Source organism: Pistacia vera, unplaced genomic scaffold, assembly GCF_008641045.1.
Source record: "Pistacia vera cultivar Batoury unplaced genomic scaffold, PisVer_v2 Contig32, whole genome shotgun sequence".
Lineage (NCBI taxonomy): Eukaryota > Viridiplantae > Streptophyta > Magnoliopsida > Sapindales > Anacardiaceae > Pistacia > Pistacia vera.
Window position 1 is genome coordinate 181571 of NW_022196135.1, and position 18820 is coordinate 200390.

Here is an 18820-nt window from a genome sequence, read left to right on the forward strand (position 1 = left end):
CTGCTACTAATGCTGAAGGTATATTGGATAATTTTGGAGGATGGGGAAGTGGCTGAAGAGAATGATGAAGAGGGGCCGCCCTGCTTTTGTTTTGGGTGTATATAGGACATTTATTTGTTGTATATAATATTGTAATTTAATGTAATTGACACATTTCATATTTGTACAAAAACAATTCAGTATTTCTTTCCCTTTTGAGTTTGAGTTTATTTAGTATTCTTGTTACATGATATTGATGTGTTGATGCAATTAAGCTGTCAAATTCAGGAGAAAATATCACTTTAGTCCTCACTTTGATTGATCATTGTTCATCAAAATATCTAGAAAATTTCACTTTAGTCCTCACTTATTTCGGCTATTACCTTTACTCCCTTAAAACTTTCAAAATCTAACACTTTACCCCCCCCCCCCCCCCCCCCCCACCCCCCAAAATCGCAAAATAAAATTTAATAAAATTCTATACAAAAAATACGGGGTATTACAAAACATCTTTCTCATAAGCATATAATAGTTTCATAACATCTCATGTAATGTAAAAATATAAATGTAAGTTCTCAAAAGTTTTCAAATCTAACAATTTCAACCCATTTTCATTTCCTTTCAAACCATTGTCCAAAAACATCGAAACTCCATCTTTCTCATGTCAATCAACAATTTCCAACAATAATGTTACAATAAAACTCATTTTTATAAAGAAATCAAACAACTTAGGCAATTTAAAACAATAAACATGCATAAATAAGCATTTAAATATAACTTTTATTAAAGATAAAAGTTAGGGTTTTAGGTTTTTTCCATTCACAAATTTTGCTCGACCCTTAAGCCAAAAAAAAGATTGAAATCCTCTAACGGTGCCCCTGCTTGCCTCCCCATCACTATTTTGCTAAATCTTCATTCACTCTATCCGATTGCCAAAGCTTGCTCGCCGGCAGCCACCTCCACCTCTATCGCTCTCTTCTCTCCTTTCTCTCTATATATTCTCGGTTTCATCTTTCTCTCCCTTCTTTATTATCTTCTTCTTTTTTCTCTCTTTTCTTTCTCTCCTTTCTCTTCTTTCTTTCCTCTCATTTGTCCTTTCTTTCTTCTTCTCCGTTTTTCTTTTCTTTGAACTATCACTGTTCATCAAAATATCTAAAAATTTTCAATTTAGTCCCCACTTGTTGTTAAGGCCAAAAATGTCTTTGACCTCACTAGGCCCAAAAACGAAACACCTTCAACAGGGCTCAAAGCCTTAACCCAAGTCTAGTTGGGCCCACAATAGAATTCACGTAATGGGCCAGCCCATTGCACCCACCAGGGCGCTTACAAATTGAGCGCAATCACTAAGGCCTTAATTCACTTAAGCCTCACCGTTAGTTTATCGGAGCCCAAGCCCATTGATCCTAGATCACCTACAAAACCTATGGTTTACTTAGACCCTAAGGCTATCTACTTCCTATTTCAGTACTATCCAGATTCTCTTGAAGAGATTCACCTATATCCTAATTCGTCTAAGATTCGAATCTTACATTAAATAGGACTCCTTCCCTTACTAAGGCAAGTGAATTGAAGACTTTTCTACTCATTAACCTCAACCATTATGGACTCATAATCCTACTGGGATTCGAAGATCCTACGACTACTATATAAACAGAGACTTGCCATCTCATAAGACATTCAACATTACACCTTCAAACCCCCTAGTTCTCGCCCTTGAGAGCTATACACCACCATCGTACTTCTAGTCTCTGACTAAACTTTCGACAACCCTTTTTTTCCTAACCCTCACTAAATTAGCCTCATTCAGCTTTGCTGACTTGAGCATCGGAGTGCCTATGGCAAACACCACTCTGGTGTTTTTCGTTCACTTCACGCTTATTTCTTTGTGTGTGCAGGTGCAGCGGATTACTAGTGGTCTTAACCTGACGGTATCAGACCCCCATTTTCGTAATCGTAGATTTCACCGTCCACATTTGTTTCAGCTATTACACTATACTCCCTTAAAACTTTCAAATTCTCACACTTTACCCCCCAAAATCACAAAATAAAATTTAGTAAAATTTCATACAAAGAATACGAGGTATTACAAGGGAGGATGGAGATGTTGGTGGTGGTGGTGGTAGTGGTGTTGTCGGGGGAGGCCAACGACAGTAGAATCAGGCTAGATCAGGCTTGAGACGAGAGTCATGCAACTGAGGAAAATTCGGGCCTAAGGGTACTTGTGAGAGAAATTTGAGATGTGGAGGGTTATTTGAAATTTTCATTTTTATTTCAGATTTAATGTAGTGCAAATGACCACTTTACCCTTTAACCATTACATTAAACGATTTTATGTTAATTTAAAAGTGAAAATCTGGAATTTATGAAACCAGGGATGGGAACTTGCCATTTAGCGAAACCTTGGGTGGGAACATGTCATTTACTCTATTTTTTTATTATTGAACTCTTGCTTATAATTTTTTGTAATTGGTAGATAAAGTGAGCCAATTTAAGCCCACATCAAAGTATCAACTTTGTTGTATCAATATTTATCTAAAAATGTCCATTATTTCTTTTTTATTTTCATATTATTTGTTTCCTATAGCATTCTTCTTTCTTCAATTAATCATATCAATTGTGTTTGTTGATGCAAAAATTACACCAACTAGAGCGATCCGATTAACCTTAGTGGAATTGGAAATAATGTGTGCGTGATTATGGATAACCAGCATGCAATAAATGTAATGATAATAATGTAAAGAACACATAAAGGTTTTTAAAGTGGTTCGGTAAGTTTAACTCTTGAGTCTATGTCCACTGTGGTTCTTATTTTCTTTGAGAGCTTATAAGTAAAGAGTCTAATGCCTAGAACAATTTTCTAACCCATTTTCTATCGTTGAAAGGGGTTTATATACAAGTTTTTTACAAAGGAAATAGCAAAATTAAAGGAATTACAATTATGATTAAAATGCAACTCTGATATTCTCGTTATTGAACACTAAGATCGCGCCATTATTGCTGTTGATCTGATCTCTTCCAAAATATTTGGGATCTGAGCTTATCTATGATTTGCTTGAACAACTGTCGAGATTGGTCACGACTAGCTTATGCTGGGTCGAGCTATATCTCGACTAGCTTATGCTAGGTTGGACAAGTGTTGAGTCGAACTGATTATATGGGTCAAACTATAACCTTGCTGAACTCTGACTTCTTCGCGCTTAATGAAAAAAATCACACACAACATCTACTCCCTAGTGTTCGGTGCTTGTTTCGAGCTTCGAAGACTAATTGCTTGATTTGATATCAAGCTCAAACTTCACAGGTTGTATGTGGAATGCAGGTTTAGTCGAGCTTCATGAGTCAGACTTCATTTTAGTCGACGGGAACAAAACTTAAGCTTTTTTCCGCTGTGACATTCACGATAAACTCAGAATTTGAAATGAGGGGCATGTGAGTAATTTCCAAGCAGTCGTGTCACATTAAAAGCAGTCGGCTTTTGCATAGTGTAAAGAAGATCGAAATTGAATCTTCTTCAACTTCAACAACGGCAAGAAAAACTAAGAAACTGTACTTCTTCACTGATTTTGCAGGTGAGATTCTCTTTTCCTTTCATTTTCGATTTCCTCGCACCAAACCTTAATTTTTCATGTAATTTTGTCTCATTGTATTCTTTTTATTTTCATTTCATTTCAATGCACACTTTTTTTTTTTTTTTTTTCATTTCTACAATTTTCCCAGTACAATTCCCTTCTCCATTTCACTTAACTGAAATTGAATTCAGGGTTAGGTTTTTTTTTCCCTAATTTATGGTTTTTTAATAAAATAATAATAATAATAATTTTGGGTTTGAATTGGATATAGAGATAGATTTTAATAATGAAATTATCTGTCTTGATGCGTGAATCTTTGGTTGACAATGTTGTTTTGATTCTTTTATTTATATATAAGGCAAAGCTCTTGACTTTGTTGTGACTTGCTATAATTTTTTCCGGATGCACTTTGGTCTCTTTGATTAACTTCTCTTTCTTCGATCTTGATTTTGTCCGCTTCACTAGACAAGTGAGTTTCTTTTTCCTCTTTTTTTTTTTTTTGTTTTTTTTTTTTTTTTTGGTTTTTAATTTATCAAGTTCGATTGAAGTCGATTATGAATTGATTTTATGTATCTGAATTTGCTCTTAATTATATTGTTGGTGCATTTATGCATTCTGGAGTTTCTTTTCCTTATGTGAGCATGTTTTATATGCGTTTCAGATTTTCAATCTGGAGAAGACTATTTCACAAACCTTTCAATGTCTGAAATTCAAAAGATTGGAGACTGTAAAAGAGAAAACCTTAACAACAAATGATTTTTGTATTATATTATGTGACTATCTTTCTCATTTTGTTATTTAATTTGTAATCAGATGAAAACAACACGATATTGGGATTATTATTAAATGGTGGTGTTGAATTTTTCAAATTTTCAGATTTATAATTTATGTTTTATTGCTGAGGTCATCATGATACGTCACCGGTCCAACCGGTTGACTGGTCAACCTGGGACCCGATCAGCTGACTGGGTCTCCCCTCAGGTTGGGTTTTAAAATAGTGGAAAAAACCTGCTCTCAGCGAATGATGATCACCCAAAACATTCTAAGGTTGGGGAAAGTTTTTGTCCCCTATAACGAGATGGATACGGGGGTCGGTTACCCATCCCAGGTTAATAATTTAATAATATATTAAAAAAATTCATTTACTTTATTAAATATATGTATTATCTACATATGACTTATGTAAGTTTTCTTTTTTAATTTATATATTGAAATTAGGGGAAAATGGTTATAAATGTATTGATTAATTGTTTAATATATATGTGTTCGGTATGGTTTTTTAATTTAAATAATGTTGGTCTCTAAAAAAGTTTAAAGTGTTTTTCTTTTTCCTCTATGAAACAACAAAAAATAATTAGTCCTAAGACTTCCCAATAATAATCCAATACACCTCTAAAGAGTATTATAATTATTATTAATTTTATTTCTTATAAATATATATTCAAATTTTGGGGGAAGAGATGGGTAAGGGCACGAGGACAAGGACAAATTTAGCATGTTATGTGCGAGTTTACTAGCCTCTTCTTCGGCCCCCAAATTTCGGGGATGGAGATGGGTTCGAGGTTGATGTTTGGCATCCAAGGGTGGGGATGTGGAAAAAACTACCCGTCCCTATACCCAGATATTGCCAACCTTAAGTCAGTGTATCAATATTCTGATAAACTAGCAATCATCCTAGTTCTCATTCTAACTCTTTCAACTAAAAATATTTAGACTTATTGGTATGCCACTTTGTGTTCTAACAACCTTAATGGCTTTCCCTATCCCATATGGCATAGCAATAGGTCATATGTAAAAAAATTAAGATGTTTTGAATTCGACTTCTGCACCAAGACAGTATTGGTGAGCTTTACTTCCCCGAATGAAATTGATGTTCAGGAGCTTATCAACTTCATCCTTGAGCGCTCTAGATCGCTCAGCATCCATATATCTTCTTTTTTGTCTAATTGGTCGAGCCCCTGGTTGACGTTTAATCTGTGACACATTACCTCGAGGCTGATCCCCACCATATCCGTATGTACCCATGCAAACACATTGAGGTTTTTCTTTAAAAACCCCACCAGACTGTTTGCCAGCTCATCGCTTAAATTGCTCCCAATTTTTAGCACACGAGTTGGGTCTTTCTCGCTGACAAGTACTTCTCGCAACTCTTCTATAGGCCATGTTACAAGCTCTTCTTTGTGTATGCAAGGATCTATGGTGTCCTCTAGTGGTCCGGGTCTTGGCTCGAACTCAGTAATGACCATGGTTCTTAGGAGCGACCATTTTTGTGCAACATGGATGACCCAATTATAACATTCTCGAGATTCTTTCCTGCAACTCTTGATTGTTGCAACCCCACCTGGAGTTGGGAATCTCATTGCTTGGCAGTACATTGAGGTGATTGCGCTTAGGTTGTCCAGAATCGGCCTCCCCATAATGACATTATAAGTGGTCGGGCAATCGACAACTAGAAACTTTGCCATCACCATCCTTATCTAAGGCTCTTCCCCAAGAGTCATGGGCAACTCGATTGTTCCCTTGGGGACTAAACTATCCCTGGTAAATTTTGTACAGTGGCGACGAACATGCCCCAGGTCTCATTATGTGAATCTCATTTCTCGGAATGCTCCCAAGAAAATGATGCTCACTACACTGCTATTGTTGACTATTACCCTGAGTACTCGGGCATTGTCAATCCTTGCTACGATTATGATTGCATCATGGTTATAGTGAGGGGATTGTTCACACTTCTCCTTGGTGAATCCTGTCACCTCGTTTTCTTGCCTAGGCCACTTCAGCGGCTTTTGCTCACAGCTCATCACTCGGGGGACTGAGTATGTCCTGGCCTCTCACGCATATTGCTCGCAAAAGCGCCAGAAGCTCCCTACAATGTCGAGTTTCTGGTAGATCATACCCACCAATACATCATTGTTCGGCTGGATTTGTTGGATCTAATTATTCTACTCGCTTAGATTCTCGCGAGCTGGCTCCTCCTTGACAAATTCTTTCAAGTGGCCTCTTATGATCAGATCCTCGATAGCGTCTTTCAAAGCTCGACACTCATTAGTGTTGTGCTCGATGTCTCGATGGTACCAATAGTATTTTTGGTGATCTCTTCTGCCTGGTGCTCCTCTTATTCTTTCTGGCATGGACAATCTCCTAGCCTCACGAGAGACTTCATAGATGTGAGCTACATCTTGAGTTAGGGGAGTGTACTCTGCATACCGCGAAAAAGGTTGTCTTTCCTGTGGTTATCCGTTTTTTGTCTTTTTTAGAACCTATTTCGGTCCCTATCATTGCGATCATAGCCTATCTGTTTGTTTGTTGAGCGATCTTGTCACCTATCAAAGGCTCTTTGGGTGAGTTTCTATTTAAGATAGTTAGTGAGCTTTCCACTCGCTGATGTTTGGTGGATATTTAATAAAACTTGGCCAAGCTTACATGGTCTTCGCTTTGAAGCTCTTTCCACATCTTCGTCTGCGGCCTTATACCTGTTATCAGCAAAGTCTGGATTGATTCCTCAGGTGCATTTGCGACCTTTGCTTATTCATTCTGAAGCCTCGTTAAGTACAAGGTTAGAGTTTCATCTCTTTCCTGACTGATGTTGCTCAGATAACTGAGCAGCATTGCGAATTGTCTCCTCGCTTGGAATTGTTACAGGTACAGTGAGGACAATTGTTGCCAAGAGTGTATTGTGTTCGCCTTAAGCCTTTTGTACCACTTCTTGGCATCTCCAACTAAAGTGATCGTGAAACAGCGGCACTTTGCCAAGTCAAAGACCTGATGCAACTTCATCAAGTCATTGAAAGAGTCTAGGTGATCTCTAGGATCCCTTTTTTCATCAAACTTGCCCTCTGGTGCCGTGAATCCCTAGGGAAGCAGGGTCTAATGAACTTCTACTGTGAATGGAGAACTTATTATCTCTTCCGCTGAATTATTCTAGTGGGCTCTTGATTGGTGATTTCCATGTTGTCGTGGTTTCCGGTGGCCGTTTTTGATTTGGTACGGGCCATTTGACACTTCAGGTGATCAAGTCACTAAAGTCGCTTGCCAAAAATTTTGAAAGTAGGCAGAGGCCCTCATTCTGGTGCCAAAATGTTAATGCAAGAATTACACCAACTAGAGCGATTTGATTGACCTTGGTGAAATCAGAACCGATGTGTATGTGATTACGGATAACCAGCAATACAATAAATGTAATGACAATAATGTAAAGAACACATAAAGGTTTTTAAAGTGGTTCAACAAGTTTAACTCTTGAGACTACGTCCACTGTTGTTTTTATTTGCTTCGAGAGCTTACAAGTAAAGAGTCTAATAACTAGAACAATTTTCTAACCCTTTTTCCATCATTGGAAGGGGTTTATATACAAGTTTTTTACAAAGGGAAGAGCAAAATTAAAGGAATTACAATTAAGATTGAAATGCAACTTCGATATTCTCGTGATTGAACGCTAAGATCAGGCCATTATTGATGTTGATCTGATCTCTTTCGAAATATTTGGGATTTAAGCTTATCTGTGATTTGCTTGAACAATTGTCAAGATTGGTCGTGACTAGCTTATGCTGGGTCGAGCTATATCTCTACAAGCTTATGCTAGGTTGGACAAGTGTTGAGTCGAACTGATTCTAGGTCGAACTATAACCTTGTGGAACTCTGACTTCTCCGAGTTTAATGGAAAAAGCACACACAACAATATTTATTAATTATTTCAATTATAAACTATGTGATTAACCGTGATAATAATGCATTAATTTAAGAATGATATTGATCTTTTACAAATTGAAAAATACGTGTACAACATTTTACAATTTAAAATATTTGAGATATCACATTGTAAATGTTTTGACAACTAATAATATATAGAGTAAACGACATGTTCCCACCCAAAGATTAGCGAAATTCCAAGTTCCCACCCCTGGTTGCATTTATCTCCCACCCTTAAACTAACAAAAAATTATTTAATGTAATGGTGAAAGGGTAGAATGGTCATTTGAATTGCATTAAATCTTAAATAAAAACAAAAATTTCAAAATTACCCTGACATCTCAAATTTCTATCACAAGCACCCCTCATCACTCCCCTCCCTCATGGCTGCAGGAAAAATCCAGATCTGGTCGGATTCCAACATCGTTTGACATCATCGCCACCACTACTAGCTTCCCCCACTCATCCCTGACAATACTCATCCATCCCCCAGTCTCATCCGCCTCCATTTTGGCCGGATCTGAGCCTTTTCTCCGCGATTTTTCCCTCCCTCACAGCTACCAAAAAAATCAAGATCTAGCCGGATTCCGGTGTCGTTTGACATCACCACCACCACCACTAGCTTCCCCCACTCATCCCCAACAAAACCCATCCACCCCCCAGCCTCGTTTGCCTCCATTTTGGCTAGATCTGAGCCTTTTATCCACGATTTTCCCCTCCCTCGCGGCTGCCGGTAAAGTCCAAATCTAGTCGAATTCCAACGCTGTTTGACATCACCATCACCACCACGAGCTTCCCCTATTCATCCTCGACAAAACCCATCCATCCCCCAGCCTCGTTCGCCTCCATTTTGGTCAAATCTGAGCTTTTTCTCCCGATTTTCCCCTCCCTTACGGCTACTGGAAAAATCCAAATCTATTTGGGTTAAAAAATAATTTATTGGTCAGGGCAGTTTGGTAATAACATTCTCCATATTGGGTAAGCACTCAAAAATCATTAACAGTGGTAATTTAAGGGTGGATATGGAATAAATGAAGCCAGGGGTGGAAACTTGGATTTTCGCTAATCTTTTGGTGGGAACATGTCGTTTACTCTAATATATATCACATTTCAAAGGGATATATCTTGTATCATAGAATCATCCTCAATGTTAAGGCCAAAAGGATTCCGTTTTATGCCACAACCACAAGATATTAAATTCTGATAAACATTAATAATTTATTTATAATGAGAAATTATTTTTACTTTTACTGAAAATAATTGAAGAAAATATATCAAGATTCTCTGCTTAGTTAATAAATTTTCATCATTCTCCTTTCATTGCAAATGGTACAACCCGTTTACCCCTGTTATTTGATGAAACAGCTTGCCACCATTTACGGGTGGCCATGGTTTTATTTTACAAGGGGCTGATTGGTGTGAAAAATGGGAGTCCTGAGTGCCTGTTATGCTCTTTTAAAACGTAAATTGCTTTGTCAATCTCTTAACTTATGCCATGTTTTCATACCAAGGTTTTAATCACAGTATTAGTTTTATCATTTTGGTGATATTAAAAATCTGGGTAGTTTTGTTAGCACATCCAGAAATTAGTCGAGTGGTTTCAGTTTTCTGTTGCGAACAACCCGCTTCAATTCACAGGATTATTAATCAAACTCATCCTCAAATTTTCTGCTTCTATTTATTAATTTCAAACTTTCACCTTTACATAAACAAACCAGAGTTTTGAAACAGGGCTGGAGTTGAATCAATCTCCTCTCTGGTAACAGTAACTACCTAGAAAAAGAGAGAAAAAAAAAAGAATAAAATAAAAGTAACTATTTGAAAGTTGCCTTGGAGTTGGAGGATGAAGAGTATAACAATGAAGATGCAGAAAAGCTTGTATTGTTGCTAAGGAGAAATGATTTAGGCATCATTGTTGAAGATGAGTTATTATCTTGTTGACCATTTGTTGAAGAACCCTGGAGAAGCATATCAACTTTCAGACACTCCTCCCGCTCCTGCCTAATCTCCTTCAGCATGGCTGCTACATCTTTCATTGTAGGCCTATCATCTGGGCTAGGATTTACACACAGCAAAGCTACTCCTAAAGTCTGCAACATTTCCTGTATTTCAACTTCTGGGCGTGCCCGTAAACTCGGATCAAGAACTTCTACTCTACCTCTCTTCTGCCTCACCCAATCCACAATGTGAAGCCCATCTGGTATGGTAGGATCAATTGGTTGCTTCCCTGTTAGCACTTCCAACACAACAACTCCATAGCTATATACATCACTCTTTTCTGTTATCTTCATCATGTAACCATATTCTGCAAACCAAATCCAACGAAATACAACAGCTTTCAACAAGCATTAACATTCTGAAGATTGATTGAACATCAGAAATAATTATAATTACTTGAATAAGTTGTAAACTGGAGCAAAATTAGGAAGGAAAAACATTAATGATTGTTTGGCAGAGCAAGCTAGTGCAAGTAGTGATTATTGAATCATCCTTAATACTCATGAGATTTTGTTATATTCTTTATGAAGTAGTCTCATTTCTAAATAATTATTGAAATAATCTAACAATAATTTCGATAAATGTTACTTGAGATAAAATTTTAAGGATTTTAAACTTACCAGGAGCAATGTAACCGTAAGACCCAGCAACAGTGTTAGAAGACCGAGCAAAATCTCCCTCATCAACAAGCTTGGCAAGCCCAAAATCAGCAATATAAGGTTCAAATTCAGGACCAATGAGGATGTTGTTGGCCTTGATATCCCTGTGAACAATGGGAGGCACACAGTCGTGGTGTAAATAAGCCAAACCCTGAGCAGCGCCCAATACTATCCGATATCTCAACTCCCATTCCAAGCAGCTATCCCTCCTTTCATGAAGAAGACAACCCAAGCTCCCATTGGGCATATAATCGTACATAAGTAATCTTGTATTTCTATTCCAACAGCAACCCAAGAACCTAACAATGTTCTTATGGCGGATAGAGCCAAGGGTCTTTATCTCAGCTGAAAAGGAATCACGAACTCCACCAATTCCAGTTTTATTATTTTGACAATCATATCCAGCAGCCATTGTTGTTGGCCAGAGCTTTTTAACCGCTATGACTTCTCCGTTTTCTGTTTCTGCACGATAAACAATTCCTGAACATCCCTTTCCAATAACGTTGTCTTCAACTAGACATTTCAAGACTTGTTCAACTGAGAAATTCAGCTTCTGGAATGGAGTGAATTGCCAAGGCCACGAATTGCCTCCCATCTCTGAGTCATTATCATCTCCTACCATTTTCCTGGCTCGAAAAATTGCAAGAGCCCCAAAGATTGCCAATGTTACGGTCAAGGTAATAAGTGAAGCAATGGCAATTTTGAGTCTTTGTGACTTCCTAAAACTGCCACTATTCAGCATTCCTGCAGTTGTGGCATTGCTCAGGAAACATGACTCGTGGCCAGTAGAGCACAACCCCTGGTTTCCTGCCAGCTCTGTTGCTGATAATTGTCGAAAGAGTTTACTGTCCGGAAGATAGCCACTGAAATTGTTGTAAGAGATGTTTAAAGAAACAAGGTTGTCAAGCCCAGAAAGTGCAAACAAGTCACCTCCAAGCTTATTGTGTGAAAGGTCTAATGTGGATAGTTTGTTGAGAGCAGAAATCTGAGGTGGAATTATCCCTGACAGTGCATTCCAACTCAAATTTAGAGAAATGTCGAGAGCTTGAATTTCAAACATTTCAACTGGGATCATGCCCAAGAGGTCATTGCTGCTAAGATCAAGTGATTGAAGACTTGAACAACGACCTAGAGAAAAGGGGATTGCTCCAGAGAGGGAGTTGCTACAAAGGATGAGTCTATTAAGTGATGTAAGTTGTCCAAAACTTTCAGGAATGTGACCTGAAAATTGATTTACTGAAACATCTAGCACCTGAAGCCTACTGAGTGAAGCTAAAGAGCTAGGTAAAGTACCTCCAAGGGTGTTGTTGCTGAGGTTCAACATCTGCAATTGAGTGCAATTGCCAATCTCATCTGGCACTGATCCAACAAGATGATTTTCAGACAGGTCAAGGAAACTAAGGTTATTGAGGAACCCAATTTCTTTTGGAATCTCTCCACGGATTCTATTGCTTACAAGCCGAAGCCGTAGAAGAGAACTGCAATTGCCAATCTCTGGAGGGATCGAGCCTGAAATGCCATTAGAAATTAAGAGCAACTTTGTTAAATTTTGAAGCTGAAAGAGGCCAGGAGGTAAGCTGCCAGTGAGTGCATTGTGTGACAAATCTAGAGCTTCAAGACTCCTGCAACTAGCTAATGACGATGGAACGCTTCCTTCAAGCTTATTTTGCCAAGCAAAGAAGACTTGTAGCTGTGTTAACATCCCAAGCTCTGCTGGAATAGAACCCGATATCTGATTGGTATCAAGCTGCAACTGTAATAGGCTTGTGGCATTTGAAAGAACTGGGGGGATTGAACCGGAGATGTTATTGTTACTTAACATAAGCTCTTGGAGATTTGAGAGATTTCCAAAAGACTGGGGTATGCTTCCAGAGAAAAAATTTAAAGAGAGATCGATAGTCTTCAATCTTTTACAGTTACCTATTTCCTCAGGAATTGGCCCATCAAAGTTGTTTTGCCATAGTAACAGTTTCTCCAGCTTTAGTAGCTTGCCCAGCTCTCGTGGGAGTGAACCTGAGAGATCATTCTCATAGAGAAACAACACAACAAGCTCTGAGCAGTTGCCTATTTCAGGGGGTATCTCACCAGATAGCATTGTAGTATATACTGATAGTGTCTGAAGCTTGCTTAGTTTACCCAATGAAGCAGGTAAGGAACCGGCAACTTTAGTATCAGCAAGACCAAGCACCATCAAATTCTGGCAGTCTCCAAGCTCATCCGGGATTTTTCCTGCAATGTCTTTGTTTCCTCCAGCTCGTATAACTTCTAAATTAACCAGTTTGCCTAGTTCAACTGGAATATTCCCGCTTAAGTAATTGTCGAATATTATGAGATTCTTGAGGTTTTTGCAACCACCAAGCTCTTTTGGTATCTCACCCGTAAGCTGATTGGAGTTTAAAATCAAGTCCTGAAGATTAAGGAGCTTCCCTATGCTCGTAGGAATGCTACCAACAAGACTGCTTGAACTAAAATCTAAAACTGTCAGTTGAGTACAGTCTCCTACATCAGGTGAGATTGCTCCAGTGAGATTAGAACCAGAAATGGTAAGCTTTTGGAGGAAGGGAAGAGAGGAGAAATTTGAAGGGAAGGGAAGTTCTAGCTCAACTGACTGGATATTGATTTCAGTGACAAAGTTTTGGGAAGAACAAGTAATGTAAGACCATTTGCAAGGATTGGAATCTGAAAGTTTCCATGTCGAGAAAGGTGAAGGTAGTGAGTGAGAGTTGTTAAGCCAAGAAACTAGCGTAAGAACTTCAATATTCACTGCAAAAGCATTAACAGATAGTAAAAGAGAAATGAGAAGACGGAGGAAAAGAGGATAGTGGTGGTGGTGGAGGATGCTGAAAGATTGGCTTAGCATTGGATTGTGGTGGTGTTTGTTGAAGAGTTGTCTCGGCATCGGCATTGGCAATTGCTTCAAATCCCAAACCACTCTTTCTTGGTTTTGCATTGGGTCTCTCTCTCTCTCTTTCTTGTGATTCTTATCTCAGACACTCACTCAACAAATGCTGCCAATGCAATTAGTCTATTACAACTCTATTTACTTTGCAGGTAAGCAAGAAAAGGGTAGAGGAAAAAAAAAAAAAGTGAAATAGCAATAAAAGATTGCAGCCACATTACAATCACCATCACCCTCGGCCTCGGGGTTCTGTTCTTTTTCTATATCTTCTAGTCTTTTATATTAAGGTAGGTGTTGTACTATAGTCATTACCAGATACCACCATGTGTTTTTGCATTGTTTTCCTCAACATAGTCAGTGACGCGGACTGTTTTATTTTTTGATAATCGGACCACTCTTTTGAAACCCAGTTGCACCATTGATTCTTTTTTAGTTTTTTCTCAAAGAGGAAAATTTGGTTTCAAAACTTCATGAAAGCTGCTTCTATAGTGTTTATCATCATAGAGTTGTATGGAAGTGCTTCTAGGAGATGGTTTTTCTTCACTTTCATAACAATGGCAGATATATTTCTTCTTTAACATTCAGTATCTATTAATCTTTGAATATGACTACTAGTTTCTATAAATTCATTTCCCAGATGGAATTTCTCTCATTCTTCTCTTGAGCTATGTTTTCCACTTTGTATATTCTCTTTTCCCAAACAAGTAGCCATGGCCAATATAATTATGTAACAAAAAGCAAATTATGCTACACGGTTAACAAGAGAAGCATAAATATTTTCATGGGACAGATAGAGTCTCTGAATGCAAAGCATATGTACTACACTCCGTAATAATCACAATAAGAAATCCATATAGATGCATCATCTTTTCTTTGTTTTCTTGTCACTGGTAGTCTTACTATATTTAATCTAGTGTGAACAAGAGTACCATTGGCATTGGGCTCTTCACCACAGCCATTTGCACTGCTCATTGTTCTGTTTCATTGAAACTACAAAACCAATATATATAAGAAAAAAAAAAAAAAAAAAATCATACAGCAATTAATCTATATACAGTATCAATTGCTTCTCAAACTACAACGTTAACTTTTGTTTTCCTGTATTAGCCGGCCCTAGCTTGTAATTGGCTCTAACTTTCCCCCGTCCAAGGCATGTGTTGGGGTTACAATAACTTTAATAAAAGGATAAACCCTAAGGCCCTCTAGGTCACCAAGTCAAAAACATATTACTTTTAATCCAATAATTTTTAGTTCATCTTTTGACTGTTGCATTGGCTTCAATAATTGACACAACATGTTTGAACAAAATACCCACGAATAAAAAAAAAAAAAAAAAATCTAACTCGAGCCTAGTGTCCTCAGCAAGTAGCGAAGGAAGAGAGAAAAAGGCTAATCATATTGCAAATATTTCAAATTTTAGTGTAGCTAGGTAGGATAGTAGTATTATTTGTTTGTGGTGAAATGAAATTGAATACGTGATGATCGTGTTATTGAATTTGGAAGTGTTGAAATTAAAGGGCATCCCTGATTTTGAGGGTAAATCATGTGGATGAATCAAACTTTAGCCATTTGGCCTGACTAAACCTACTCCGCTTTAATTAGCTAATAATACTTGCTTAGTAAATATTCAAATGCAGGAAGAATGGTGCGCCGAGCCCAGAGTTCAAGGGCGTGACCTTGGAACTCCCACTATTGGAATCTATACACGTTTTGTTTTGACAAATTCCTAATCAAATTTTTCCCAGAAGCATCTCACATCGCCTTTACCAACTTAAGCTACCACCCACCCCCCATTAAATTTTTAGGAGACAAAACATAATCGGAACCATACTTTCTTCGAATTTCTAGGCCTCGACCATTATAGCACCACCACATGCTTATTAATTAGCATAATAACAAATAGGGAACCAAATTGTACCAATATTTTGTTAAGTTACCATATTCTAAAAGTCCACCCCTATTACTCAAACTTCAATACTGTAATAACTAGTGCACCATTTGCATTATTGTAATATACTTGTGAATTATATGTTAGAAAATAATACAGTCATCGAAAGTAGTACACTGAATTCATACACCGAATGATGTGACACAATCTTAACTGTTGATTAATTATAAATTAATATTAATTGACGATCAAGATTGCGTCACGTCATTCGATAAATGAATTTGGTACATTACTTTCAGTGACTATAGCATTACTTTTATATGTTTATCTCAATTAAGAGTATATATATAAGAAGAAGAAGAAGAAGAAGAAAATTAAATAAAAATTTTATCTATGAAAATTCTGTAAAAAATCCTCGTAAAAAAATAAATACTAATTTTTTAAACTTCAAAAAGAATTACTTTAATGAAACATGATAAAATATTTTGAATGGCAAGACAACCAAACGAAGGTTACCAAAATTGGGCCATATCGGGTTGTCGAAACAGGCCCAATCTGTGATTCCATTCGTGGTAACTTTGGAGCATAACTTATTTTCTGTTGAGTCTGGACCGGGTCTAGCTGACTGGCATGGGCCCTTTCCCTCCATGATTTTGCGGTTGAGAGAAAGCCTTAGCTTTGCCGTTTGGCACCCAACTCTTGGAGTCTTTCAAAACAAACAACTTAGAACGACATAAAGTTGTTTTTTATTCCAATTTTCCTTCAGTTGCACACACACTGTAAATTTTGAAGAAACATTTGCTTATATATTATGGCCTCTTCACTTATTCTTCATAATCTGAGTTCGATTTCGCCTGCCTTTTCAAAATGTTACAAAAACCAAACCCTAGCACTTACTCACTCGCAGTTTCTTCACTCAAATTCATATTTAAAGTTGAAGAAGCCATCTCTGCTCTCAAATGTCAAAACCAGGAACCTCAGAGCCCAAAAACCTCGTTCATCACCCCTTGTCTTTGCTGCTCAATCTAGCATCGTCAAAAGTTAGCTTTCCTCTCTTTAATTTAATTTCATTTGGTTTGCACAGCTTCTCTGCTTTTCTTGGATTTTAATTTTCATTTAATTTCTTTTATGTATTTTTTATCACGCATTGGCATTAGGAATTGCAATGAAAATGTTATTATTTTCATTAAGAAACAGTCATTTCGTTTGTTTTTAAATGAAGAGACTAAACAATTATAAGGTTCACTGCCTTGTCAATTTCTTTTGCCTATTTATAAGGTACCCTCTCACATCCCCAGCGGGTCTCGTTGAATGTTATATGTAGTTTTGTCTTCAGGTTAAGATCCTTTTGTCAAATAAATTCAATCATGTTTGGATAATTCTATAAGATTAGTGCTTGAGGTTGTTGGCCATGGATATTTTTTTGTTTCTTCTGGAAAGCTTCTGTTTCAACAATTAATTCCTGGTAGGTCATTCTCTAATAGAAGTTTACTGCTGTGGTCCTGCTATTTCAAGTAAACAGCACACTTCATTTGAGTTTTTTTCACACGTTCTTTGCTAACTCCGACCTTATCAATTCCTTGAAATAGTTCTGCAGACAGTTTGGAATGTTGGGAAGGATGGAATTGAGGCCGGAACCAATCTGGTGCCTGTAAGTTAATTTTCTCCCTCTAGAAATTTTGTGTTTCAAGTTAAAGTTGCAGTTAAAAGATTGCTTTGTTCATCGTTTTGTTGCTAGGCCTCTGTACCAAGACCAGTAGCAAGGATTTCAATTACAGCTGTGGCATTGGCTATTTCACTCTTTTTACTCAAGTCATTCGTCTCTACTGCTTTCTTTGTGCTGGTGTGCAGTTTTTTTTCTTATTCTTTCCTTTTATTAATTTGTAAGGATAGAGGATTGATGATACTAGTTTGCTATGTACGAAATGTTTAGAATATCAGTAGCAGTTTATGCATATGAAAAGTTAATCTTTTTTTTTTTTTTTTTTTTTTAAAACAGGAAATTATCTACCTATCTGGGGCCAACACTAACTTTCTTAAAGAATATTGATTTTGTTATTTTATTTTTCATTTCTTTTCTTAGGACTAATTCTACCATCATTATGACTTGCATTCATTTCGTCCGTTAAAATGGAATACTGCCATTAGAGTAAAAGCTTCTAATAACTGAATTATTTCCTATTGACTTAAAATCTCTTCATTTTCAGCATGTTCTTTAAGTTGGTAATCATTTAGAAGTTAGACATTTTAACCTTTACTATAATCTCACAATTTGTCTGTTTACTCTTAAATTTTTATACTATTTCACAGTAACAATTATTCGCTGTATTTAGAAGGAACAAAAGATAAGAAATCAAGATATCCTCTAAACAATCTTTCTAAAGTGGCTTTTGAGCATTATATTATATTGGTATTTGAATAATATATTCTCTGTTATGAGCAGGCCACGATGGGATTGGCATATTTCATATTCATTGCCTTGAACAAAGATAATGGACCAAAAGGGGGTGGTGGTTCCAGTTCCACACCTACCTCTACGGAGGACTCTCTTGAAGAAGCTAGAAGAATAATGGAAAAGTACAAGTAACAAATGCAGGAGGGATTTAGCCTGCTAACAATCAATCATCCAATTTTTGTTTGATTCACTTCTTGGAGAAATGTTGTGGGTATTCACTGAATTGAGGGAACAATAAATCTTCATAAATGGAATGTGTATATATTTTTCGTTTTTCATAACAAGGCTCGCCATATGTCGCTATTCTCCAGTGATGTTATCTTGGGTTAGCTTTAAGCCATGGTTCTGTTTATATGCATGGTGATAGAATAGCTTCTTTATATATTAATATTTATTTTTTTTATTTTTTTTTTAAAAGTTATAAAATGTTATATTTTAAACTTCAATTCGGTAGCAGACCAGCTATTTGCATATTGCACCGTACTAGGACTTTATACGCATCTTGAGCAATATGCCTATGAATTTTTTCATTGAAACTTGATCGGACCTGCTTCCTTTACATAGATACAAGCAGCAAGGCTGTTGATTTAAAGCTATCTGGTGCTTTTACTAGACCGTGGCACTGTGTTATCAGCAATGATGATGCTCTGTTCCTGAATCCTGAGATTCATATAATTTCTCTTT

At 37.1% G+C, this 18820-nt stretch overlaps 2 protein-coding genes across 2 annotated transcripts; one reads left to right on the forward strand and one right to left on the reverse strand.

The window, feature by feature from the left end:
* Positions 1-10051: 10051 nt before the first annotated feature.
* LOC116136787 (LRR receptor-like serine/threonine-protein kinase RCH1) lies at positions 10052-13799 on the reverse strand. The gene is made up of 2 exons (XM_031422460.1): positions 10856-13799; positions 10052-10542 (listed from the first exon to the last, which is right to left on the reverse strand). The coding sequence occupies exons 1-2, from the start codon at positions 13797-13799 to the stop codon at positions 10052-10054; spliced, it is 3435 nt and encodes a 1144-aa protein (XP_031278320.1).
* A 2588-nt stretch (positions 13800-16387) lies between these two features.
* LOC116136818 lies at positions 16388-18504 on the forward strand. Its single transcript, XM_031422491.1, has 4 exons — positions 16388-16721; positions 17271-17332; positions 17420-17524; positions 18125-18504. The coding sequence occupies exons 1-4, from the start codon at positions 16493-16495 to the stop codon at positions 18266-18268; spliced, it is 540 nt and encodes a 179-aa protein (XP_031278351.1). The 5' UTR covers positions 16388-16492; the 3' UTR covers positions 18269-18504.
* Positions 18505-18820: the final 316 nt, after the last annotated feature.